The 27,616-nt window shown below is 38.3% G+C and overlaps 1 protein-coding gene across 1 annotated transcript; it reads right to left on the minus strand.

The window, feature by feature from the left end:
* Positions 1-2,346: 2,346 nt before the first annotated feature.
* GORAB (golgin, RAB6 interacting) lies at positions 2,347-27,361 on the minus strand. The gene is made up of 5 exons (XM_040263536.1): positions 25,946-27,361; positions 17,619-17,967; positions 15,350-15,451; positions 12,637-12,777; positions 2,347-5,028 (listed from the first exon to the last, which is right to left on the minus strand). Exons 1-5 carry the CDS (start codon positions 26,079-26,081, stop codon positions 4,569-4,571), a joined length of 1,188 nt encoding a protein of 395 aa, XP_040119470.1. The 5' UTR covers positions 26,082-27,361; the 3' UTR covers positions 2,347-4,568.
* Between the last annotated feature and the right edge of the window lie 255 nt (positions 27,362-27,616).

Here is a 27,616-nt window from a genome sequence, read left to right on the forward strand (position 1 = left end):
CTTGAGACATGCTATAATCACTGAGAAATGTGCTCCCTGTCACGTCTTATTGCTTAATTATGGCTCTATTTTAGACACCCGGGGTCATCTGGCTCGAAAAGACTTCTCTTATGTGTAATCTTTGAATGTACATCCATGCTGTTATCCTTGAGTTTATATGATCATTCCATTTCCATCTTGTTCTGGCTTGGGCAATAATTATTGCCCCCTGGTTCAGCAACACCTTGAATTATTGTAATGAGCTATTATATTTATGCTCTTCTCCATATAAGATACTACAACTCTTTGTCAGAAAGATACATGCTTAAATTTCATTTTTCCAATTTTGATTTTTTTCTTAACTGATAAATCTCAGTGGGCCCGTTTTAAATCATGTCATACAAAAACTTCCCCTTTTTCCAATTCACTTTTGCTCTAGTGACTACAATTTTTTAACTCAAAATCTGGACATGTTGTCTAGCAGAGGGTTTTTGTTGTTTTTTCTGTTGTATGTTCCTCGGTGCTAAAGACAAACTAAGATATGATAGGTTCTAAATATATTCAGAGATTGCAGAACTGGATAGACTATTTAAAATTAGACATACTCGAAAAATTGGGGACTTCTGGAGGATGCATCACTGGTCATTTATTTTGCTTCCCCCAAATTATACATTGTTCTGCTACCAGTGTTTATTTTATGCAAGTGTATCTTAGTCCTTCAGACTATAAGCTTCTTAAGGACAAAAGGCACAGAATGTATACCACACCATTTATATAGTTCTACATATATCTTGGAGAAGGCAATGGCACCCCACTCCAGTATTCTTGCCTGGAAAATCCCATGGACGGAGGAGCCTGGTAGGCTGCAGTCCATGGGATCGCGAAGAGTTGCACACGACTGAACGACTTCACTTTGACTTTTCACTTTCATGCATTGGAGAAGGAAATGGCAACCCACTCCATTGTTCTTGCCTGGAGAATCCCAGGGATGGGGGAGCCTGGTGGGCTGCCGTCTATGGGGTCGCACAGAGTCAGACACAATTGAAGCGACTTAGCAGCAGCAGCAACAGCACATATATCTTACACAGTTGTTTTTTGATCAGCTGCATGAAGAGATGATGTTTTATTTTCAAGAAAAACTGTTTGGGATTAGGAGCTTGAAAAAGTGGCCTCACATTAAGGTAAAGGCAGACTGGAAAATACTGTCCCGCTTCATCCCTCCAGAGAGTAGTTCAAGTCTGGCCTGGAATAGATCTATGTTGAGAAGGGGTATAATTACCCTGGTCCAGAGTGGCCCCAGGTCTTGTCTGGCAGACTGAGTTATATCTATCAAGGCCTTTGTAAATGCTGACTTAGCTCCTTAGAAATACAAAACCCATAACATCATTTATAAAGGTCACGGGGAATGGCCTGGGTCAGAATAACTTGAGTTCGTTTTGTGCCAGTGCCTCAAAAGAGGAAGTTGCTGAATACTTAAGCTCCTTGAGAGTACTGTTGCCAAACCCAAACAAAGAATGAGAGAAGTTTACAGCTGAGTTTTTCACTCTGTAATTCAAATGGCAATCCAGCAATGAAATACGTTCTAGGAATTCCAATCAGAGATTTTTAACATCTGACTTGGAAACCAGCTGTGTTCTCAGTGAGTACGAAGATTTACCACCTGCAATTGCTATAATCCAGGAGAATTATGCAGATGTGAAACACTTGAAAAAACTCTTCATTTTTAAATGCAATTTTAAAAACCATGCTTTAGGGAAGTTGGATTCTCAGAAACCTATAAAAATGGCTCATATATAAAGAAGGCAGGGCCTCAAGCTGCAAGAACCTTTAATTCAGGAATTCAAGTTTACTACTCTTCAAAGTATGCTTTTTAAAGATAATGAGAGAAAATCACTACAATTTTCTAAACACTATCTTTTAAATAGAACAAGCGAGATAACAAAGCAGTTAACTCTAAAATTACATATCACATTATTAAGAGCTTTGATAACAGCTGGAGCAGTGGAAGGAAAAGGAGTTCACCACCAGAGGAACAGTTCTATGAAGCACCCCAGTAAACTCATGGCAGGAATTTTGAGCCAAGAGTTTCATTCGTAGAAAATAACAATTATTGTGGATTTCTGAATTCATATATCAAAAGCCTTTCAAATGTATTTTATGATTTTAAAAGATACCAGGGCTATCCTGGAAAAGCCAGTGCATGTGGTCCTCATACCAATAAGCCCCCATTCTCATTCAATTGCTCTGTTCCTCTCACACATGGGAGACAGCTGCCTTGTACAAAACTGATGCAATATAACTTTGTCACTTATATCATCACCTGAGCACTTGGATACCACCCTGGAAAAGTCAAGCAGGGTAAAATAATGGTTTCAGGGACTTTTATAGACATATTTGAAAGCATTTCACATGTACAAACACAAATCCTGAATATGTTAGAGAGCAAAATTTTCAAGTGGAAGAATGCAGTGAGCTTCGTGGCCTTACATACGTTAAGAGATATATCACGAGTTTAAAACTGCAACTTTACCAGCACTTTAATATGAGCAAGTTGGCCAGCATGCTGTAAGCAACAGCTCTGACTCTCTAATTCCTCAACTGTAAAGTAAGACGATTAAACTGAGTCACCTCTGAGGTCCCATCCAATCCATTTACTTCACAGTTCTCCTTCCTCCTTGTACTTTTAAGTAAAAGTATAAATTGAGAACCAGACTGTGTGTGCTCAGTTGCTCAGTCGTGTCCAACTCTTTGCAATCCCATGGACTGTAGCCCGCCAGGCTCCTCTGTCCAAGGAATTCTCCAGGCAAGAATATTGGAGTGGGGTTGTCATCTCCTCCTCCAGGGGATCTTCCCAACCCAGGGTCTGAACCCACATCTCTTGCGTCTACTGCATGGGCAGGTGGATTCTTTACCACTGAGCCACCTGCGAAGTCCCTACCACATGAACAAACAGGATGCATTATTGCCACAAAGTGCTTAAGAATACACACTCAACTGTTTAAACTTGTCACATTATAAATGCATTAGAATCATTTATTCATTAGAAAAATAAGTGTTTTGGACAATGAAGCTTTCAGTTTTTATGTACGTAATTCATAAATAAAAAAACAACTATCCAAGTGTTTCTGTTCAGAGAGGTCAGTAATGGAAAGCTATAAATTCAACTCAAATTACATAATATAAAAAGCTCACTTGCATTACTAGAAGGTAATATCTTTAAACAAACTCATTTTAAAATAGGAGGTCCCCAACTTTTTCAGAACTTATAATGGATACAATATTACATTTGTCCTTATCTTCTTTTATAATTATAATAGTTCTTTAAGCCTTAAAATGTAACATTTGTACTTTCAGAATTTCTGATAAATAGATCATAATTTCATGTGATAGTTACACATTCACATATAGTACAATGTAGTGGTCAAGTATTAGTGATGGTAATTAACAAATTATTGAAGTAATAAAAACCCATCATTTTAACAATTTTAATGTTCCATGACAGGATAATTTATATCTAACATATAAAACACATACAGGTAACTTTAAGGAAAAAAATATATCATTTTTAAATAATCAAAAGTAGCAATCAGATTTTCTGTATTATTTTCAGCCTGTAGAAGGGTTTTCACTGCCTAAATTTAAGCAATGTGCTGATTAGAAAAGAGACAATATATTAATAGTACAATTATATATACCGTGGTATATTTATACATATCTATGTTTGTATGTGGGTGCATGTATATCAACAGCCAACTTAAGGTGTCTGGTTCTTTTTGTAAACTATAACTTCCAAGTTGTATTTTACACGAGTAAGATCTGAATAGATAATTCAACCTCGTACTTTTGTTAGTTTTGTCTCTCATTCTCTTTTCCACATGTTTGCTTTTGTGTCTCTTTATTGATTACATGCGGAGAAGGCGATGGCACCCCACTCCAGTACTCTTGCCTGGAAAATCCCATGGACAGAGGAGCCTGGTGGGCTGCAATCCATGGGGTTGTGAAGAGTCGGAGACAACTGACCGACTTCACTTTTACTTTTTACTTTCATGCACGGGAGAGAGAAATGGCAACCCACTCCAGTGTTCTGGCCTGGAGAATCCCAGGGATGGGGGAGCCCGGTGGGCTGCCGGCTATGGGGTCACACAGAGTCGGACACGACTGAAGTGACTTAGCAGCAGCACTGATTACATGAAATAGAACTCTCATTTCCAACATTTCCCCTAGGAGAAGTTAAATAAGTTCCATTAAGTACTGATTATCATTTTTTACTTTATATTTCTATATTCACCTGGTCTGAAAAAAACAATTAACCATGTAGTTTTTCTTCTATCCTTTAAAATCACTTGTTTTCACCCAGTAATAAGGATACAATGGAAGACCTGGATTAAAATCAAGGTAAACTATGCCCACATATAAAAAACTATCATAATCTGAAATTTTTTTAGAACCTCCAAACATGTTATACTAAAACTAATGGATTTAAAAATTAATATTGTTTTGAAGGGGCATCTATCAGAGGTCATGGCAGAATCTACAACAGAAAGTCTACTGAATACCCCATTTAATTGTAAAGAACAAACACGGCCACTTCACGTGATGAGAGAAGCTGAAATGTCTTTTACGGCAGTTTCAACCTCTTGGTTTGGCCGTTCTGGATCAAGCAGGGCAATGCTATTGGAGTTTTCCCCCTGTTTGTCTTCCTTTGGGGAAGCAGCCTGGTCTTGAGGCTGTTTGTTCTCTTTAGCCAACTCTAAGGTCACGCTCTCCCCAGAAGGCTGACAGGACCTCTCTAAATGAACCACTTGTTTCCTTGCTTCTGCTTCTTGTTCACACAGCAGTCTCTCCACCTCCACCTCGAGCTCCAAAGTCTCTTCGTCGGCGTGCACATCCAGCTGTTGCATCAACTCCTCCAACTTCTTGGCCTTGCGGAGCTCGTTCTGCTGGATGATCGTACAAAGGTGCTCAGTGAGCTGCTCTTTAAGCTCAGTCTTGCGCTGCAGCTCTAGCTTTGCTGTCACATACTCCGCTTCAGCCCTGTCAAACCGCTTCCTGCAGGAGCAGATAGAAACACTGGTCTATTAGCTAGCTATTGAAGGAGACAGTCAGAGGGCTAGACACAGTAACTCCAACACCAGAAAAAATGATGTATGCAGAAAATATGGCTATTAATACTTTACAAACACCTGTCTACATGTTAGACCAAGTAGGGTACTGCTGCGGAAACTTCCACAACATGCACATCTGGACTCTCCTAACCTAACCACATTTTTCTGTACCCATTTTCTCTTTCCAAGGCTATGCGTGAATGAAACCAGGCTGAAAAGTTAATTCAGTGGCATGCTGGCTCCAGTGGGGGAAAGCCCTAATATGCAGTGTTTGTCAATTTCTGTAGTAAAACTATGATTACCATGGCCAATTTCAAGCTACTGATGTGATATCCCTGAATGCAGAACTGGGAAGAGATACACAAACTCTCTCATGAACCAGGGCAAGCCAGCTCTAGCATGCTGCTGCTACTGCTAAGTCGCATCAGTCGTGTCTGACTCTGTGCGACCCCATAGACGGAAGCCCACCAGGCTCCTCTGTCCCTGGGATTCTCCAGGCAAGAACACTGGAGAGGGCTGCCATTTCCTTCTCCAATGTATGAAAGTGAAAAATGAAAGTGAAGTCGCTCAGTTGTGTCCGACCCCTAGCGATCCCATGGACTGTAGCCCAACAGGCCCCTCCGTCCATGGGATTTCCCAGGCAAGAGTACTGGAGTGGGGTGCCATTGCCCTCTCCAGCTCTAGCATACAGCCAGTTAAATTTATGAGAGGTATAACAATGGATGGAGAAAGCAGAAAAATCTGTATCTCTTGACTAAATGGATTAGAAAAGGGAGAAACCTTTTGGTGGAGAAAGACATGGACAGTAGCACCTATTGCTTGTGAGAACCAAAAATGTCTCCAGATATTACCAAATGTCTCCTAAGAGGCAAAACTGCCCCCAGTTGAGAAGCCCCAGGTTGTTTTCACCCTGTCCACTCTGCAACAGACTACTGTGAGACTTTTACTAAGAAAAGTCAATTATTTTTACATATATAAAAACTCCATAGGTAGATAATGCCAGTCTTATTTCATGCAGGGTAATTCTACTGAGGATGTCAATTTATGATCTCCCTTTTGTTTTTTTCATTTGCCTTTCCATATGTGTCGCTTTTCTTTTTGTCTAGAAGAGGTTGATTCCTACCTACCAACTAATTATTCTATTTAGTTACTACTAACAGTTGTGAAGGCTATGCTGTCTTACCCATTATGATTGCCTTACCTTGAGTGCGTGCATGCTCAGTCGCTTCAGTTGTGTCCAGCTCTTTGCGATCCTATGGACCATAGCCTGCCAGGCTCCTCAGTCCATGAGATTCTCCAGGCAAGAGTACTGAAGTGGATTGCCATGCCCTCTTCCAGGGGATCTTTCTGACTCAAGGATGGAACCTGAGTCCCCTGCATTACAGGCGGATTCTTTACTGCAGAGCCACCAGGGAAGCCCTGCCTTACCTTACTCAATGTAATAGTAATTTCCAGTAATAGAGTTATGGCAAAAAAGAAATAGGTATGATCTCCTTATGCAAGACTCTCAGAAGGAAATACAGTGAAAAATAAATAAATAAAAGGCCTTGCCTTTAGAGAACCCAGGGTTCAAAACCTACCTTTGCCATTTACAATGTGTGTACGTCTTTTGGCAAAAGCCTTTTCTGGATGTGATGAACAGATATTGAGTCATACTAGCTCAAGTATAGAGGGGGTTTTATTGCAGGATATAAGAGGCAATCTCACAGGCATGTCATCAGAATAAAGGGCTCTTCTCTTCAATGGTCAGAAACCAGAGTTTCTTTCTTTTAGGCTTTCCTATCATATTCACAGCCCAATATGGCCACCAGCTGTGTGATATCAAATTCTCTTCAATCAAACCCTCCATGTTCCAAAATTCCTTCTGGCTGGGTTGGCTTGGCTTGACTTACATCAGTTTAAACAGAACCCTTAGTGCCAGGTCATGCCAGGCCCCTCAGTTCAGTTTATGGATTAAATGTTCTGGGGTTCCCATTTTTGTTATCAAGTGTGCCCCAGGCACATGTTGACACCATGAAAACAAAACACAGCCACGTTCCGGTGGAAGAGGCTGAAAAAAAGGCAGGCGGTGACTAAATATTCCAGTATGGTGAGCAGGGGTAGTTTCGTGAACTAAGTCTTGGTTTGTCTATAAAATGGTGATGATAATAATACCTCATAGGAGTGTTAACTAAGCATTAAATAGAAAAAACAGGGCAAGTGTCTAGCCCAGTGCCTGGTAGGCATTCAAGAAACAGAACTTCCTCCTCAGAGCACCAGAACTGAAAAGTACTGTTAGTATATCACTAAACATGTATCTGGGCTTTCCTGGTGGCTCAGATGGTAAAGAATTTGCCTACAATGCAGGAAACCTGGGTTTGATCCATGGGTGGGGAAGATTCCCTAGAGAAGGGCATGGCAACCAACTCCAGTATTCTTGCTTGGAGAATCCCATGGACAAAGGAGCCTGGGCAGGCTACAGTCCATGGGATCATGACTGAGCAACTAAGCACACACATATTTACTATTAAACTTATGTACAATTTAAGAACTTAGGGTTTATATTTGAAAACTTTTACATAATGTTCACTTCTCATATCTAATTATTTTACTGTCATCTAGTAAATATAAGAATAAGAACAAGCTGTTTTTCAACTACCCCTATGTTAAAAGAATTGTTACAAAGGAGGGTATGTGGGGTATATGGATCCCTTATTACCATATTTTATAATATCCTTCCTATGAATGTTCTTCCATCAAGCTTGAGAGCTCTGACAACGTTCTCTAGAGCTATATGTATCTTGTCCCTCCCCTTGACTCAAGCCCCACTTCTCTGCAAGTCTGTGGTCAGCCTCAGTCAGTCAAAGTCAGTTAGTAAAGATTTACCAACTAGGCTCATGAATGCTGAATTGAAATAAAATTTGCAAATCGGTCCCTAGGTTTCCATTGATCTTTCACTCTGAATAAATCATTGAAGATTCTTCATTTTGTTTATTTATTTAAAGTCCTCTGGCCAGAAACACGCATATATATATATATATATTACAGTGATTTATGTTAAAAAAATATTGATTAGTTTCACAAACTGCACTACAAGTCTGGGGGTCAGGTGGATAATACCAAATCAGACTATGAAGACATACGTTGGAACAGAATAATAAGAGCATTATACATAATACAGTAAGACAAATTGAACTGGAAATGTAATTATAGAATCATTTTGTTATTTTAAAGGAATCTTGAAGGATTTAATGAATGTTATTTAAAGGATTCTAGAAACTATCTCTTGGTTTTAGTACCCCTGAAAATTTTTTAAAACACCATTAACCCTTGGCATGCATTAGGTCCCACTGAAACTAAGTTTTCTTAGAACTTTTAGTTCTTTAGTTTCTTTTCTCAACAGTTCTAACTATTTGTAAGTATCAATATATCATAATTTTTATTCTCTTAGAAGTTTTCCAGAGAACAAAGAGAAAATTTACTTATAATATTTTGAAAAACAGACTAATTATATTTTACAGTTACTTTATCAGTCCACTGGGCCCTTTTAGAAATCTAAGCTACATTATGGGATTGTTGAAATACAGTTTTTCCTGTTTTTTGAAACATTTGTCATTTCCTCACCCTAGGAATTACTTCCTCATTACTCATCTATTATTCCCATGTATGCTGAAAAATTAAAATAATAAGAAAACAGAGAATGATGGAATGACCTAAAAGGATGATACAATAATGAACTGCTTAGTTTCCTTACTGTTTTGCCAAAGTATTACATCACCTTTTAATAAAGTATAAAATAGACTGGAAACATCATACTTATAATCTGCTCTTAGCTTTCACTAAACACAAGTGAGGATTATTTTTCATTTTCTACCCAGAAGAGCAAAGAAAATTTACAGAGGAAGACACTTGCAGTTATTGAACGTGAAAGTGTTAGTCACTTGGCTGTATCCCAGTTTGCAACCCCATGGGCTGTAACCCTCCAGGCTCCTCCTCTGTCCATGGACTTCTCCAGGCAAGAATGCTGGAATGGGTAGCCATTCCCTTCCCTAGGGGATCGTCCTGATCCAGGGTTTGAACCCGGGTCTCCTGGATTACAGGCAGATTCTTTACCATCTGAGTCACTAGGGAGGCCAATTTTGTAGTTATTAGACAAATCAAAAGATGCATGTTGTGGCAGGCTAAAAAATGACCCCCCAAAGATATTCGCTTCCTATTCCCAAGAATCTGTGAACACTACCTCAAATGGCAAAAGATGTGACAAAGTTTAAGATTTTAAGAGGAATTTATTTTGGATTATCCAGCTGGGTTCTAAATGTAACCGCATGTTTCCTTTTGAGAAAGAGGCAGAGAAAGTTTTGAGAGAAAACAGGAGGAAGCAGTGTGACCTTGGAGGCACAGAACTGAGCAGTGCAGCCACAAGCCAAGGTATGTCTTCAGCCACCAGACACCAGAAGAGACAAGGAATATATTCTTCCCCAGAGTCTCTGACGGAATGGCAACCCTGCTAACATCTGATTTCAGACTTTTGGTGTCTAGAAGCACAAGAGAATACATTTCTATTGTTTTAAGCCACTGACTTTTCCATAATTTGTTATGGCAGTCCTACCAAATCAACATGACTTCCCTGGTAGCTCAGAGGTAAAGAATTCACCTGCAGTGTGGGATACCTGGGTTTGATCCCTGGGTCAGGAAGATCCCCTGGAGAAGGGAATGGCAACCCACTCCAGTATTCTTGCCTGGAGAATTCCATGGACAGAGGAGGCTGGTGGGCTGCAGCCCCTGGGGTTGCCACTGAGCAAGGCAAATAGCGAATATTGTTTTTCCTGGTATTCTGTTACTCAGTTGCTCAGTCGTGTCCAACTCTTTGCAATCCCATGGACTGCAGCACACTAGGTTTCCCTGTCTTTCACCATCTCCTGCAATTTGCTCAAATTCAAGTCTATTGAGTCGGTAATGCCATCCAACCATCTCATCTTCTGATGTCACCTTCTCCTCCTGCCTTCAATCTTTCCCAGTCTACTGAGGGTTAAAGAAAAGTTCTACAGGGAGTTTTACAAGCTGGTCTGCGCAGCACAGGGCAGCAGTGTAATCACAGCTGTGAACAGCAGCAGCCATGACAACTCTCTCCAGCTGGCTCATTCCAAGTGTCATCTTCTCAGAGGTGTCTACCACGCCACTGCTCTACAGAAACCAGTTTTAAGGTGAATTCTGGCCTATTTGTATAGAAGAACCTTTTGTGGGCAGAACAAAGGTTTTAAACAAAGTTTAAACTTTATTTAAACAAAGTCAAGGAAATCTCCCTCAGAACCAATGAAACTGACTACCCTGGGGATTACCTTCCGCATAAGTCTAGACCATAATACTACTATCAGTGGTAAAGAATTCACCTGCACTGTGGGATACCTGGGTTTGATCCCTGGGTCAGGAAGATCCCCTGGAGAAGGGAATGGCAACCCACTCCAGTATGATAATTGCCTAACAACCACAGCTGTAAATTTAGAAAATGTTGTCTTAATCTTCTGCATGACCCTAGTTCTAGGCTAACTACAACCCTGGTTCTAGGCTAAACTGTCTATGGCTCTCTTTGACTTAATTCAAGAGCTTATGTTTTTAAAAATAATGTTACACATACAATAAGGGTATTCACAAACATCTATTTCAGTGTTAGTACCATGATAAACTGTCATCTTTAGCTTGTTAAGGGATGCAACAATTTTATCATGTAAAATCGTTTTACTATATAAAGTGTACAAAAATGCCATGAAAAAATACTCATATACTGTGGGATATTATTTCCTTTAACCAGCAATCCCACTTTCTTTGTGGTTCTCTGAAGGCTAAAACAATGGCATTTCTTATATAATGTCCAATGTACAAAGGCATCCTTCTCCAGCCCTTCCCTAGGACAGAATTAAAACACGATCAAATGATTTTTCTGTTAAGACATCCAGAATAATCAGAATTATTCATTTAAAGAGCTAAAAAGGCATAAAAACATTCCTCTGGCAAACTTGTTACAGAGGAAAAATGTGCTAAAAATCTAGTCTTAGTCTAATCTTAATAAAATCTTGGTTACCTCCTTAATGACCTTATTAATAGAAATGGAACCACCAGTTATCAGCTACTGATGGCATTAATTTATGCAGTTAATTAATAAAAGCAACCCATTAGGTCTAATAGCATATGGTCAAACAACAATTACAAAAATCACAAGGACACCACAAACCTCTTTCTTAAACAATAAACAGTGAATTAAAAACCACAATCAAGCATTTCCGCTTTATTAAATTGTTATATAAACATTCTGATGCTGTGGTTTACTCTGGACTAATGAGGCATTCTGATTGATTTCTACTGTTACAGAGAAAGATGCAAAACTGAGTCGTTAACACAGCATTCCCTTGTGAAAAAAGACAAACCGGGATGATTAAAGCAATGTTGAAAAGACTGAAAACCCTGAAATTGGACTTAATTTTTTTGCTCTTTTATCTGTTTAAAGTTCATGTAATTCTTTACATGTGTTTGTTTTGAGAACATGCAATGATGGTTTTTTCTCTTAAAAAAAAAATGCCAGTCATTGAAACCAAGGAAACATGTGATAGCAAACCATTTTACACAGAGCATAATTGAAAAAGAAAAAAGAAAAAAACTTCAAGCTTTCAATACAGAGTGGTATTTTCCTTAAAATACTCAAAGGCTTTTAAAAAATAACCTAGATCTTTCTTTGATGAAAACTGAAATGAGAACTAGGTTAATCCTTAGACCATCTCAGATAATCAAAATTTCTTAAAGAAAGAGCACAGACTTGGTGTTAGAATAATATAGCGTTCTGGAGGAAGTCATTCAGACTTTTAAAGAGTCTCAAATATTAAACAGCTGATGGCTTAGCAGGAAAGACTAAAATGTAAATAAATAAAGCAAGAAATCCTCTAACAAGGATATAACAAGGTTAATGAGTAGGGCAGATTCAAGAGTTAATGAAGACTTCAATAAGGAGATAATTTGATTAGACAGCATATTAAAAAGTGAGATATTACTTTGCCAACAAAGGTCCATATAGTCAAAGCTATGGTTTTCCAGTAGTCATGTATGGATGTTAGAGTTGGACCAAAAAGAAAGCTCAGCACTGAAGAATTGATGCTTTTGAACTGTGGTGTTGGAGAAGACTCTTGCGAGTCCCTTGGACTGCAAGGAGAAAAAACCAGTCAGTCGTAAAGGAAGTTAGTCCTGAATATTCATTAGGAGGACTGATGCTGAAGCTGATGCTCCAGTACTTTGGCCACCTGATACAAAAAGTTGACTCACTGGAAAAGACCCTGATGCTGGGAAAGACTGAAAGCAGGAGGAGAAGAGGATGACAGAGGATGAAATGGTTGGATGGCATCACCAACTTGATGGACACGAGTTTGAGCAAGCTTCAGGAGTTGGACACAACTGAGCGACTGAACTGGCTAAAAACTGGAATAGGTACAGCACCTAATACTATTGTTATGAGGCTTAACAATGATATACATAAATGCCTCTGGCCCAGCTAACAATATACATTAACTAAATCAGACTCCTAACTCACCGAGCATACGAATAGTCGAGGCTGGCCTGATCAATCCGGTTCCTGAGGATTCCAATGTCAGCTGACACCATGTCATCTAAAGCCTGTAACTCCTTCTGGATCCTCTTCAGTTTCATGGTTTCTGCCTGAGTTCTTTTAGATCTATGAGATGAGGAACATGAGTGGAAAAATAAAAACATTTTAAAATCACATGTCCACATACAACTGAAAAAAACAATCTACTGTATATACAATATGATTATAGTATATAATTTTTTTTTGATTATAGTATATAATTTTAAAAACTAGAAAAAAAACAGAAAAACTGAAATAAAACTAATGCTAGTAATATTTTAGTATATCTCCAAAACAGCATTTGCATTTTTTCCTCTTATGATTCCAAATTTTATTACTAGTATATATTGTTTTTAGACACAAGAGAAAAAGTAATATTAAAAAAATAACAATAAATCATTCACTCATATGATTTATATATTCATTCCCTAAGCACTAGGAAGTACCTGTATAGAGAACTGGGATTAGAGTATTGAACACAGCTTTTCAAATTCCTTAAACTCTTCTTGCAAAGACCATTTTCATTTGTCTGATATTCAATGGGCACCAAGAACAGATGCCAGCATCTGTTAAACATCATTTCTTTGTATGTCTGAGAACGTCTATGTGGTTTTAATTTTTAGGACTCATTTCTTCAAACTTCTACTGTTTTGACTCTTCTTCTGTAGGCAAAACTACAGGTCCTCAAAATTTTTTCCAGGGCTCAAAACCAAACACTCTATTTGCCCCCTTGTTTAAGGGCAACCTCAGCCCTCTCATCACTCCCAAGTACATCATCTACCTCAGAAACAATAAACAAATACAAAGCCAACCTTTAATCACGATTTCTCTTGTTTCAAAATGTCATACACATTCTCAAAGGAAAATAAAACTCTCAACAAAACCACCATACTGCAACTTGATTTCTATTCCATTATGCATTTACTCTTGTTTACTGTCTACAAAAGTTAACCAAGTGATTTTTTTTTTTTATTTCAAATATTAATGATTCAGGCTTCCCAGGTGGCTCAGTGGTAAAGAACCTATCTGCCAAACAGGAGAGGCAACAGACACAGGTTTGATCCCTGGGTTGGGAAGATCCCCTGGAGAAGGAAATGGCAATCCACTCCAGCATTCATGCCTGGGAAATCTCAGGGACATAGGAGCCTGGTGGGCTACAGTCCATGGGGTCACAGAATGGGACACAACTGAGCAAACATGCTTTAATAATCCACTGTCCATTTATTAATAATCTAATTAGGTTACATTTCCTTACATTTCTGTCTACAGCAGTGCTGTCTTAAATCAAAATCATATAAAGAAAAACAAGTACTGAGCCTGTAAATCTTTTTGTAAAATCTCCAGTCAACAGCCTCCCTAACCTCTTACAAATTGAAGACTACTAAAATGCTTTTCAATAATCACACTGTTTTCCTTCTTGAAATGTAAGTCAAGTTGAAATTTTCTATGCTTCATGAAAGATCAAGATGTACAGTAAGAGAAAAAAAATCATTAGTTTTAAATACATATATCCCTTTGGCAGATAAAATCCTGAATTATTCTGACACCTACTTACCTTTCTCTCCAGCCCTATGCCTTCCTTTCCCCCTGACACATGCCTTAGCTTTAATGAGAAATAGTTCTGCTAGACTTTTCTGGAGATCTAAAAAAAAACAATGCCACTGAATAGTTGTTGGCATTTAGTTCTCACTATTCTTAAACACTACTTCATTGACCCAGCTTGGTTTCCTAAGGCCACAGCATACCAGAAACTATAAACTAAAAGGGAAGAGTGGGTAAGGGACGGGAAAGAGGCTCAAATAGGACTGTTGCTGTTCCAGGCCCGTGCAATGCAGCAAGGGAAAAGGGACTGCTGACAAACTGGTTCTGAAGGTGAGAGAAAAGCAGGATCACAGGCAATATAAAACAGTGCTCTTAAGGGCAACTTAGAGTCATGGATAAAGTTATATCATGTATCTTTTATCAGTGGGGGCAGGATAAAATTTTTAAATGGCCATAAAAAATACAATTAAGATTTGTGGGAGTATAAGTCACTTACTCGGAATAATCTTATTCCTCTACATGTCAGATGATTAAGCTGAGGTCAAAATTAAAACCTACATTTGTTGCTAACTTACTTATGAAGAAAGAAAGTGAAAGGGTTAGTTGCTCAGTCATGTCTGACTCTTTGCGACCCAATTGACTGTAGCCCACCAGACTCCTCTGTCCATGGGAATTCTCCAGACAAGAATACTGGAGTGGGTTGTCATTCCCTTCTCCAGGGGATCTTCCCAACCCAGGAATCAAACGTGGGTCTCCTACACTGAAAGCAGCTTCTTCACCATCTGAAGGGAAGCCCAATTTACTTATACTGACAGCTATTTACTGCTCCCTTATGAGTATGTAGTTGGTTAAAACTAAAAAACACTGATGATGATCTTAAGTTTTAACTGCATCTATATTCATAAATACATTATAATCTATGCTTTAAAAGCCTTCCTTAATAAATGAAGACTGGAATCTCTCTATCACTTGTAAAGCATAATTTGCTAAATAGGTCTTAAAAGTAATGACTGTAGAGAAAATGTCATTTATTAGAAGAGACATAGGAAAATAAATACAGAACATGACAAAACTGATTACAGGTTACAAACAACCTCTCCTGGTTCAGGTGCCTCACCTTTCTGCAATAGCTTTAGCCAAAAGAGCTTTCTTACGTTTATTTTTCTCTTCCATTAGCCGCTGTTCTTGCTGGAGGACTTCCCAACGAGATTTTTCTTGCCTTGGGAGCAAATGTATAATAATGAGCTTTTGGTACTTTTCCACACCTTGCCAGTCTCAGTTCCTAAGTATAAAATTCAATCAACCAGATTATATATATATATATATTTTTTTTTCCCCCCAAAAAAGTTCTCTTAAAAGGAACCCATCTGCAGTTCATTATTTTGTTCTAATAGGAACAAAGACTATAATTTGATGTAAAGGCTTAGATAAATTGGCCCTTTGAAATCTATTATACATATATAAGCTAGAAATCCACAAACTTGAAGCCAGAGTACTATGGCATTTTTTAGGAGTACAAAGAAACTTGTTTAAGTTAATCATGTATTATATGCAAAATAGACAGCAAAATAAATTGTTCTATAGCTAATGTCAAATCTTTTAAGAGTTTTCTGTAACAAAGAATAACCAATGTTTATTTCATACATTTTTCTTGCAATTTGTTCACTTCTTTCTAGCTCTCGTTTTTAAAGAGTGAGACACTACGAACTAAATGCTGAGCTCAAAAAAACCTCCAAAGATCTACAAACATGAATTGTCTTCCAATCTATCCAATTCTAAAATACATTAAAATTTTCTATAAATTCACAAACTTAATGTCAATGCAAATTAAACAAGGTAATGACAAAGCCGTTTGTCCGTATTACTGTCATTTCTCACAGCCATTGTATCAAAAATCTCCCTTCTGAGACCTAGTAACTGCTTGCAAAATTATCCTTTTCTCTTTATTCCTACAATCTCCACCTTAGTGCTGCCATTGGTCCTTGCTCATTTTTACTGTTTGCAGGCTTCTCCTCCCCAGATACTTTAGTTGCAGCTCAAACCAGTACCCTCTGTCAAACGATCCTCAGCACTGATACGTGGATGTTCTTGGTTAGTTTTATCAGAGCGTCATTTCCCCTGTGGGGTCAAGGAACTCACTAGATAGGCATCTTCAGCTTCCAAGCCCTTCTTCATACTTCTTTAATTCTCTACAATTTTCTGGGCTATCGTGTGCCTCTTTCAGAAAAGTGAGATGTCATCTCTGAACATTCTCTAATATATAGCTTTCCTTTTCCTCTCTTATAGCCTCAGAATTTCTCCTTTTCAACAACCATTCCCGAGATGACACTTCTTCTATGAAAATTTTCTCAAGTACCTAAAATGATAATAATAATTTTCCTAATGACATTCAATCTCAATTTTCCAATTTAACCCCCCCCAACTTGTTTCAGGACTATGAGAGTAGATTACATTTAAAATATTAAATGTAGGCACATTTAATTTTGGTTCCATAATTCAAATGGCTTTATATCTCTTGTCAAAATGATTTCTTGGCTGTAAACCCTGGTGGGCAGGAAACACTTTAAACTTAGTAGAGAATCTGGATCAGCAGAGATTGGAAAAAGAGCTGAGATTAGATAAAACATACGACACTTTGAAAAAGAGTGACTCATAAAATGGAAAACAGAAAGAGACTATTCTTTCTTCCCTGCGAGTGATAAATCAGGAGAAACAAAGAAGGGTTATTCATACATAAGTTATATAATAGAAAAAAACTGATTATAAGAATTCACAAGTCACAGAATGACAACTGCCACAAGAATGTGGCTAAATTCAGGAGGTGGTTTCTAATACCAATACAACAAATAAAGAAATCTAATGACTAATTATTTAATTTGTCCTCTCAATTCCCTATACTCTTTCCTTGGATCTTCATGTCTCTTCACAAGCACCCTTTTCTGGGTCATTGAAGATGCTATCTGAAAGTTGAAAGAATGGGTTCAATCTGGGGAGGAGTATCATACATATAAGAACTGGTTCTGGTGAGTGTAAAGGGCACAGACTTTGGATCCAGAGACTTGCATGTGAACCCCAACTCTATTACTTATTAGCAGGGTATTCACTTTGGGAACACAGTATCTTTTCTAAGATATCGAATCCGTAAAGTGAAAACAACGAACATGCATCCTAAGACTGTTGTGAAGACTAAATAACGTAAAATATATAAAATGCTTAACACTGCTACTTATATTTAGGTCATAACTATTTTTCAACAGTTTATTCATCACATTTCTAGGTTAGACTATCAAACAAACAAAATATTAAAACTGTATTTCTTCAAAGTTCAATGGGGAAAAAAAAGGTAAAATGGAAAGAAAGTCTCATGGATATATAGACTTACTAACAATTCCATTTTCTTTTTTTCCAATTGGCAATCTGGTTTTGGAGGCAGAACCTCAACATTTTTGTGAACTTCATGGGAATTCTTAAGTCCCAGTTCCTTTCGTTGACTTTCAGTACCCTGTGGTTTTCCATCACCAACAGGAGAGGTGAGTATAAGGGGAGTAGGAAGAGAAGAACTTGGTTTCTGAGTATTAAATCTTTGTTTTGGTGCAGAAAGCAGCTGCTCTGGAGGTAATGAGGTTGACCCATCTTGAAGTCCAAATTTTTGACTCTGCTCTTGAAGGGCTCTTTCTCGCTGAAGTTGTTGTCGACTTTTCTTCCCAGGGAGACGCCGCTGTGGTTCAAACGGATCTATATATAAAAAAAAGAATGGAGAAAAAGTCCTTTGTGTGAGCAGCAAATAATTATAACTTCTCTAAGAAAATAAAGCATTAACATTCAACTCTAGTAATTCTGCAGGGTTTTTCTTCCCTTGTCTTCCTTAAAATCCCAGGGGAAAATCTGCCATCTTCCTGCAGAATCTGACAGTTCTCTGATCATACTGCTAACATTTAACAAAAACTATCCTACTTCTCAATTTATCTTTAAGGAAGTCCATTTCTTTGTGAGTTAGGCCTTAGAATACAAAGCAAGGATTCATCCTGATTTGCTGTGAGAAGAATCTAGTATGACCAAAGCTGGCAGACAAATGAATTCACTGATATGTCTTAAGTTTGATTGATGATTCTGTCTGTTCTTCTGAAATAAAATGGTGGCTTTTTTCAAATGGGCTTCACCTTTCTTAAATTTTAACAGATCTTAGGGTAATTTGATACATAGGTAGACACAATACACAAAGTATTACCGAACGAAGTCTTTTAATTTTAGGGATGCTAGTTAACCCTAAATAGCTTCCTTTCATCTTCCAAACAGCCTGGGCCTATGTTCCCCAAAGTTCAGTTAGCCTTTAATCAATGTATGCAAGCTAATTTTAATAGCAGCCTGAGCAAAGCAATAGAGGAAGACAAAATAATCGGGAGAAGTCTTTTTAAAAAAGTATTATGAATTAAATGATAAGAAAGTAATTAAATGTACTTTTCGGACTGTCCATACCAGTATTAACCTTGTAGGTCAGACAACTGGAGACTCTGACTCACATTCTTATGCTTAAGATCAATAAGTGATATATTCCAATAAGTGCTCAAGAAATGAAACTGGTAAGTTTTTGTAATGAACTAAATGGGGTTTGTAAAACCTAATAATGACCTCTGAAACGACATAAGCTTATTATTTAAATTTCCCAAAGGAGAGTTAAAGCTTGAGAGTCAAATTTCCATTGTTGCTTTTCTCCACCTCAGTAACCTTAGGCAAGTCAACTGATTATTAATATTCTACACCTCAGTTTCTTCATCTGTCAAACTGGCTGAAAATTTACTTGCTTTACTTAACTCAAGGGGTTGGTATAAGAATTAAATGAAATATGGAAAGAAAGTATTTTCAAAAGACATATAATCAAAAGTAAAATGTTATTACTATTGACTTTAGCCAGAAACACAAAGTAGTGTACTATATCTTGCAACAGAAACCTATTCTAGACTATTGATCTTTATTCACACCATCAGAAAATGTCATTGAGCCTGCTTACCTTTCAGTTATACTTGTTAGTTGAATTATTAATATCTCTCTGAAAGTCAGTAATGCAGCTTCCATTTTATTTTGCATTTTCACAGAACCTACCTATGAGATTAAAAATGCTAATTTTTAAACTCCCAAACAACAAATCAGGTCACTTAAGAATTAAACAAATGACAAAAAAAAACCTTTTGGAACTAGTAAGTCATTATAGCAAGGTTGCAGAATATAAGATTAATATACAAAAACCAATCACTTTCCTAGCAGCAATGAACAAGTAGAATTTGATATAAAAAAACCACAGTTACATTTATGTTAGCATTCAAAAAAAGAATTACTTAGATATAAATCTAGCAAAATATGTACAAGATCTAAAAGGAAAAGTACAAAACCCAAATGAAATCAGGGAACTAAACAAATGGAGAGATATTCCACATTGATGCATAAGTAGACTCAACATTGTCAAGATGTCAATGTCAGTTCATCCTAAACTCATCTATAGACTCAGAGCAATACCAATTAAAATCCCAGCAAGTTATTTTGTGGATACTAACAAACTGATTCTCAAGTTTATATAGAGAGGCAAAAGATCCAGAATAATCAGTAAAACATCTAAGAACAAAGTTGGACTGGCACTACTTGACTTTAACACTTACTATAAAACTACAGTAATGAGAGTGGGAATTAGCAGAAGAATAGAATAAAGATCAGTGGAATAGAATGGAGAGCACAGCAATGGGCCCACTTTAATACAGTCAGCTGATCTTTGACAAGGGTGCAAAGGCAATACAATAGAACAAAAATATGGCACAAAAATAAATCTAGACACAGACCTTATACCTTTCACTCAAAATGAATCATAGATCTAATGCAAAACTCAACTATAAAACTCCTAAAAGACAACACAGGAGAACACCTAGAAGATGTCAAGTATAGCAGTGAATTTCAGATATAATACCAAAAGAGATAACTGATATACTTGATGAAAGGTTAAAACTTCTGCTCTGTGGAAGACAATGTCAAAGGAAGAGAAGACAAGTCACAAACTGGAAGAAAACATTTGCAACTGACACATCTAACAAAAGACTGCTATCGAAAATACACACAGAATTCTTAAAGCTCAACAATAAGAAAACAACCTCATTAAAAAATGGGTCAGGAACCTTCACAGATATCTTGTCACCAAAGAAGATATACACATAACAACTATGCATATGAAAAAAATCTAAACCATATACCACAGGGAAATGCAAATTAAAATGAAATACCACTACACAAATAGCAAATGGCAAATAGATGGGGATCCAATGGAAAGAATGAGAGACTATTTTCTTGGGCTCCAAAATCACTGCAGGTGGTGACTGCAGCCATGAAATTAAAAGATGCTTGCTCCTTGGAAGAAAAGTTATGACCAACCTAGACAGCGTATTAAAAAAGCAGAGACATTACTTTGCCAACAAAGGTCCACCTAGTCAAAGCTATGGTTTTTCCAGTAGTCATGTATGGATGTGAGAGTTGGACTATAAAGAAAGCTGGGCGCTGAAGAATTGATGCTTTTGAACTGTGGTGTTGGAGAAGACTCTTGAGAGTCCCTTGGACTGTGAGGAGATCCAACCAGTCCATCCTAAAGGAAATCAGCCCTGAATATTCACTGGAAGGACTGATGCTGAAGCTGATACTCCAATATTTTGGCCACCTGATGTGAAGAACTGACTCACTGGAAAAGACCCTGATGCTGGGAAAGATTGAAGGTGGGAGGAGATGGGGATGACAGAGGGTGAGATGGTTGGATGGTACCACCGAATCAATGGACATGCATTTGAGTAAACTCTGGGAGTTGGTGATGGACAGGGAAGCCTGGCATGCTGCAGTCCATGGGGTCACAAAGAATCGGACACGACTGAGAGACTTAACTGAACTGAACTGATCCACTACACAACCATTAGAATGGCCCAAAATCTGTAACACAGAGAACATCAAATGTGGGTGAGGATGTGCAGCAACCTGAAGTCTTTCACTGTTGGTGAGAATGCAAAATGGTAGTCATTTTGGAAGACAGTTTGGTGGTTTCTCACAACTAAACATTTCTTAACATATGATTTAGCAATTGTGCTCTTTAGTATTTTTAATGAGATAAAAACTGATATCCACACAAAAACCTGAACATGGACGTTTATACAAGCTTAATTCATAACTGCCAAAACCTGGAATCAACTAAGATGTCTTTCAGTAGGTGAATGGATAAACTGTGGTACATACAGACCAACGGAATATTATTCAAAGCTAAAAATAAAAGATATCAGCTATCAAGTCACACAGAGCATGGGGGAACCTTAACTGCATACTACTAAGAGAGAGAAAACAATCTGAAAAGGCTATATACTGTATGATTCCAACTATATGACATTTTGGAAAAGGTAAAACTATGCAGACAGTAAAAGGGTCAGTAATTGCTAAGGTTTAAGGAGAGAAGAGAATGAACAGGCAGAGAAAAGAGGATGTTTAGGGCAGTGTAAATATACTGTATACTATAATGACAGATACATGACATCATGCATTTGTCCAAACTTGTAGAATGTATAACACCAAGAGTGAACCCTAATGTAAACTACAGACTCGGGTGACTATGTCGGGTCAATGAAAGTTATAAGGAACGTGTCACTCCCGGCGGAAGACGTTGATACTGGGGATGGCCACGTACCTGTTGGGGCAGGGACTATCTGGGAACCCCTGCATCTACCTGTCAGTTTTGCCATCAACCTAAAACTGCTCTTAAAAAATTCAGTCTTTAGGAATAATTAGGGGGAAAAAAAAGGGACATGCTCTTTTGCATACTTTTTTGGGGGGCTGCAAGTATCAAGGAGGCTGTGGTCAACCGGGAGCACAAGTATAGCTTAAAGGGGACAATCCATTGGCCACCTCTAACCGACCCCATGGACTATACAGTCCACGGAATTCTCCAAGCCAGAATACTGGAGTGGGGAGCCTTTCCCTTCTCCAGCTCTTCCCAACCCAGGGATCAAACCCAGGTCTCCCGCATCGCAGGCAGATTACTTACTAGCTGAGCTACCAGGGAAGCCCTTAAAGATGGCAGCTGTCACTAAAAAATTTAGGTCCATGTTACCAAACGTTCTGATTTTTCACTAGAAAAATTCATATTTTTATGTAAAATATAGAGTACTGTATCAATCAAGAAAATCTAGGTTATGCTATAGGGGCAAAGAACCCTGGAAACTTTATGGTTTTAAACAACAAAGGTTTACCTCTTTTTTTTTTTTTTTTTTTTTTTTAGGTTTACCTCTTAAAGCTACGTGCCAACCAAAGGCCAGCAGGGGCTTCCTGCCGATCAGCCTCTCAGGGCTCCAGCCTGACTACCCAGTCAGTGTTGGCTAGCCCCTGGGGCAGGTAAGAAAAGAGCTTAGGAAGGACTCGGTTTACCAATTAACTGCTCTGACCCAGGAGTGACAGAACACTTATGCTTACAATTCAATGCTGAACTAGCATTAGGTCTGACACAAAAACAAGGGCAACAGGAATATACTGGGAAGAGAAGTGAACCAGAAATAATTTCCTCAGTATTAATTTAAAAGAAGTTTTAAGATTAGATAATCCAAAAAGGGGGGAGGGGATGAAAAAATGAACATTTTTGGTTTACATCAAGCCAGTGGGCTGAGTTTGTGATCTTTGTTCCACATTCTTTAATTAAGCCCTGCTTTCCCCTCCCAAGACAATAATCATTAGAATCATATGTTAATCATTCCCTTCCTTTGCTTTTTATGTCATACTGTGTTTACAAATACTTCTTTTAAATGTTATATTATTTAGTTATTTTAACTTTATATAAAGGGTGTCATGCAGGATATAATCTTCTTTAACTTAATATGATATTTCCATTATTCATCCATGTTGTTCATGTCGCTGTAGCCATTTAATTTTAACGCTGTATAATACTCCATTGAGAATATTCTCTAAGAGTCTACTGATCTTCTACTGAGGGAAGCATTTATTGCCAATGCTCACTTCACAATCTTCTCCCACTATAGTGAACTATGACAGCACCAAATCATGGTGTGTAGTGCTATATGGAACAATCACCTGTCAGCCCACATTAGACACGAAACTAGAGTGAAAAATAACCTTTACAATTTCAAACAACTGATATTTGAGGGCTATATGTTACTGCAGCTTAACTTGGCTTAATCTGATTTCACTATTATCAATACTTTTGAAACTGCCTTTCCCCCTTCTTGATCATATTCCCTTGCCTTCCCACTATCCTAAATTTTGTGTTTTATTCCTTTAATTTTTTTTATATATTCCCTATATTCCTAAATGAATATACCTGCTTTGTATGATTTTGGTAGCAGACTGTATATATTCTTCTGCAATTTGCTCTTTTCACATATTAAGTCTATGAAATTTATACATGCTAATACACACAGCTTGTAGTTCAATTCCCACTAGCTGTATAGTAGCCCAGTGGATGATTATACCACAATTTATTTATCCGTTCCCTTGTTAATGAACACTAGGTTGCTTCCAGCTTTTTAATATTATAAACAATATAAACAAGAGTATTAGGAACATTTTTGACTTTCCCAGATGCCCGTATGAGCTTCTCTAGACTATTGCTGTCTTTATTTTTGCTGGCAACCAACTCCATCTTCATAGATAATTTACATATATTTTTAAGGCCGGAGAACAGCTGGAAAGAGCATTAAAATAAAAGATTCAGCTCTTTTAGTTTTACAAATGAGAAATCCAAGACAAAAAGATTTAGAGTCAGAGCTGCAAGATCCACTATTTTCAATCACTGTGGTTGGTTGAGTACACAAAATGCTGAGATGTTTTCTTAAGATAGTCAAAGACTAGTTGTTGTCTATGTTCTAACATCTCAGTGAAATGATAGGTCTTAAAGTTAAGGTCCTTCATTCCCTCTCTATACCAAATTATGGAGATATTTAGAAATGTACTTTCAAATAATGAATCCAATGTTCAATTCAGAGAAGGCAATGGCACCCCACTCCAGTACTCTTGCCTGGAAAATCCCATGGACAGAGGAGCCTGGAAGGCTGCAGTCCATGGGGTCGCTAAGAGTTGGAGACAACTAAGCAACTTCACTTTCACTTTTCACTTTCATGCATTGGAGAAGGAAATGGCAACCCACTCGAGTACTCCTGCCTGGAGAATCCCAGGGATGGGGAAGCCTGGTGGGCTGCCATCTATGGGGTAGCACAGAGTTGGACACAACTGAAGTGACTTTGCAACAGCAGTAGCAGCAGTGTTCAATTTAGCATTAAGTGTTCCTTCCCTGGGCAAACTCACCTCTACAAACACACAATCTCCGTGAAATACTGCCAAGCTCCATCCAACCACCAGCAGAGTAACATTTCTGTTAACTCTGTAGCAAGCTCTGGTACAACATCTACTATCATATTATATTATAGTTTGTCTCCTCAGCAGACTATAAGCTCTTTGAAGGCAGGGTTGAAATTCTGATTGTATCAGCATCCCTAATGCAGAAGCCGCCCCCCTTAACTTTGGGTCAGATCAGAATCAGGATACTAGTACCAGGAATGTCAGTTAATTACAAACTTTAGTGTAACTTCTATGATTCAGCTTTTAAAGGTCTCTGGGTCAGTCAAAATTTTCCTGATCCATATAATCTACACTGCTATCACATTACAAATTTACTTCCTTTTCCACTCCTCAGGCCTAGGTTATCTTCACCGCCATGCTAAAAAAACAAACAAAAAAAAAAAACAAGCTGATCTGAGCAACATCCAACTTTTTCTCACACTCAAATAAAAGGAATAGAAAGGATTATTAATTTTCCCCCAGAATGTGTAAGTTATGGTACCAAGAGTGGTATAAACTCACAGTAGTAGTGCGTACTAGCAAGATCACTATACACGACTTTATGAAATTTCAATCGTAAAGCACAGTTTATGAGTTTCTCATCAAATATCAGCAAATTTAATTTCCTCATTAAAAAATAACAAAACAGTGAAAGTCCATTTAGTGATTACACTATAAAGATGGAGAAGCAAGCACAAACTTTTAGCTTACACTTAAGTCAGTAGATATGCATGTCTATAGATTGATAGATAAATAGCTGTACATTTCACACCTAATCTCTCAAAGACCCTTTTGGTTTGCTGACTCTCAAGAGTTGGAACGAACTGCAAAAATCATCTGGCAACCAGAAGTGAATGCAAGACTCCAGATGTATCATGACAAACTGCAACTTTCTGCATTTATTCTATTCAGATCCTTGTGCTTCCTTTTCCCAATCACAGTCTGCTTCTATAAATACACCACAATTTAACTCTAATACGATGTGTGCCCCTCCTTCCTTTACTCTGACCCCAACCCTCCAACCAGTGATCTGTGCAGCAAGCCTCCTACAGGTCACTTCCTTTCCCAAGTCCCATTTCTTTCCCAGGAAAAAGTCAAATCCCTGAAATAGGTGCCTTAACTCTCTTTTTAAAAAGTAGATCTCAGTCTCGTGGGTCTGCCACACACCCTCACCACCACCTCAGCAGTGGCTCCAAGTGCATCCAGCTCCCGAGCCCCCTCAATCCTGTCCTCCGACTTACAGCTCCCTGTCCCTAAAACCGGTAACCCTTTTCCCCGCCCCCTTTCGCTCAAAAACTGCAGCCCCGCCCCTTCCCTTAACGGATCGAAAAATTAAAGCTCTGCAGACCCGTCCCTTTACCTTTAGTCTGTTTTAGTCGCCTCAGCTCCTCCTCAGAGAAGCCAGCCCAACCCTGCGCCATCCGCCTTGGCTTGCCAGCACGCTTAGTACCCCAAACCTCTGAGCCCCGACTGCCAACACGACTACCCAGGCACATCCGGGTTCTCCTCCTGCCGCGGCGGACCAACCAATCAGCGCATCGAACTCTGGACGCAAGGCCCCCTTCTCCCTTGCAGCAGGACCCGGATCTCTTTCAGGCTGTCTCCGGCAGTGCCTGATAAAGTGCATAAGGAAATCTTGGCTTCTTCGTTCCGTTTGACCTGGCTTTTCTCTTTCTCCCTGTCTCCTGTGCTTGTTGGATTATCGCTTCAAGAGGAAAAAGAGGAAATACCGATGCGAGTAGGCTGGAGATAAACAGGCAGTAAGAAAGTGGCTACGAGTCGGTGGCGGAGAAGGGAGGACAGACCCTGCTTCTAGGGGCTCTTTGTAAATTTACTGGAGCGGAGCCCTCTGCGTGGCGGTCATGCGAGGTTTCACTGCGTGATTTGTAGAGGGTTCCTTTAAAACTGCACTGACTTATCCTGCAGGTTGACTCAAGAATGTCCAGGTTTAAGCTTTTAATTATAAAGAATCCTTTCAGAAGACTGGGGTATAATAGTGGGAAAGGAACGGACACGTGTAACAGCATGGTTAGGTCTCCCAGAGGCCGTTGCGACTCCCAGATTTCTGTTGATTGCGGCTCGGTTTTTTGATGTGTGGATGATTCTCGCTAATCTGTCAACTTTCTCCTAAGGGATGTCTAAGTCCCTCCTCAAAAACGATCTTTCCTCTCTGTTTATGTTCAGTGAAGGCAGTGTAAAACGTGGACTAGGGGGGGATGGGAAAATGTTTCCTAGGCGTCGCCTGCCTGGAGTCCCGATCTCAATGTCCTAGTATTACCTTAAACAGGTAACCACTCTGGGCTACCGTTTCTCGTTTTAAGCAAAATTTCAGAGATTAAAAGATGCAAACGTTGTCTAAGTACATGTAGATCAGAATGATTTAAATGATATCACATTTAATTTTTCCTATTTCTCTTTTCATTGTTTTGCCTTTTTAAAACCAGTTATTTTAGCTTACATTTAAGAATTACATGTATGGCTTTTGGATTTAATGTGTCACTATTTTTAAACAAATTGAAATTAACGAGTAGACTAAAAATACTCCCCCAGGAAAAGAGTTGGAATGAGTATTTCAAGCTTAAGTAGGTGATTAGAAGGTAAAGGGTGTTTGGAATTCTTGTAACCTCTAAGCTTTTAAACTTTAAAAACGATTTCTTAAATTTAGGTGTGTACAAACGCTTCTTTTAAAATATGGACAGATTTTCTGACATTTAGAAATTAAAAGGCCATCCAAAAGGATTGGAGGAGTCAGATTCATACAGTTTTTGAAGAGAGACTAAATGTTAAAATGCAGTTAAAGATTATGTAGCTCCAAAATAGTAGTTGGGGATCAGTACATTCTGATAGTTCAGTTTGCTGTTTACAGCATCAGCTATCTAGTGCCATCTAATAAAAATGAACCACCTTGTATGATGATTTCGAGAATTATCAGTAATCTTAATAGAGATGGAAAGTAAGGTATTTAGAAAGTTTTGCATTAACCCTGAATGAGAACCAAAGCTTGACTGAGATTATGATAAAAGACATCTGT

This window comes from Oryx dammah, unplaced genomic scaffold (genome assembly GCF_014754425.2).
Source record: "Oryx dammah isolate SB20612 unplaced genomic scaffold, SCBI_Odam_1.1 HiC_scaffold_21, whole genome shotgun sequence".
Classification (NCBI taxonomy): Eukaryota; Metazoa; Chordata; class Mammalia; order Artiodactyla; family Bovidae; genus Oryx; species Oryx dammah.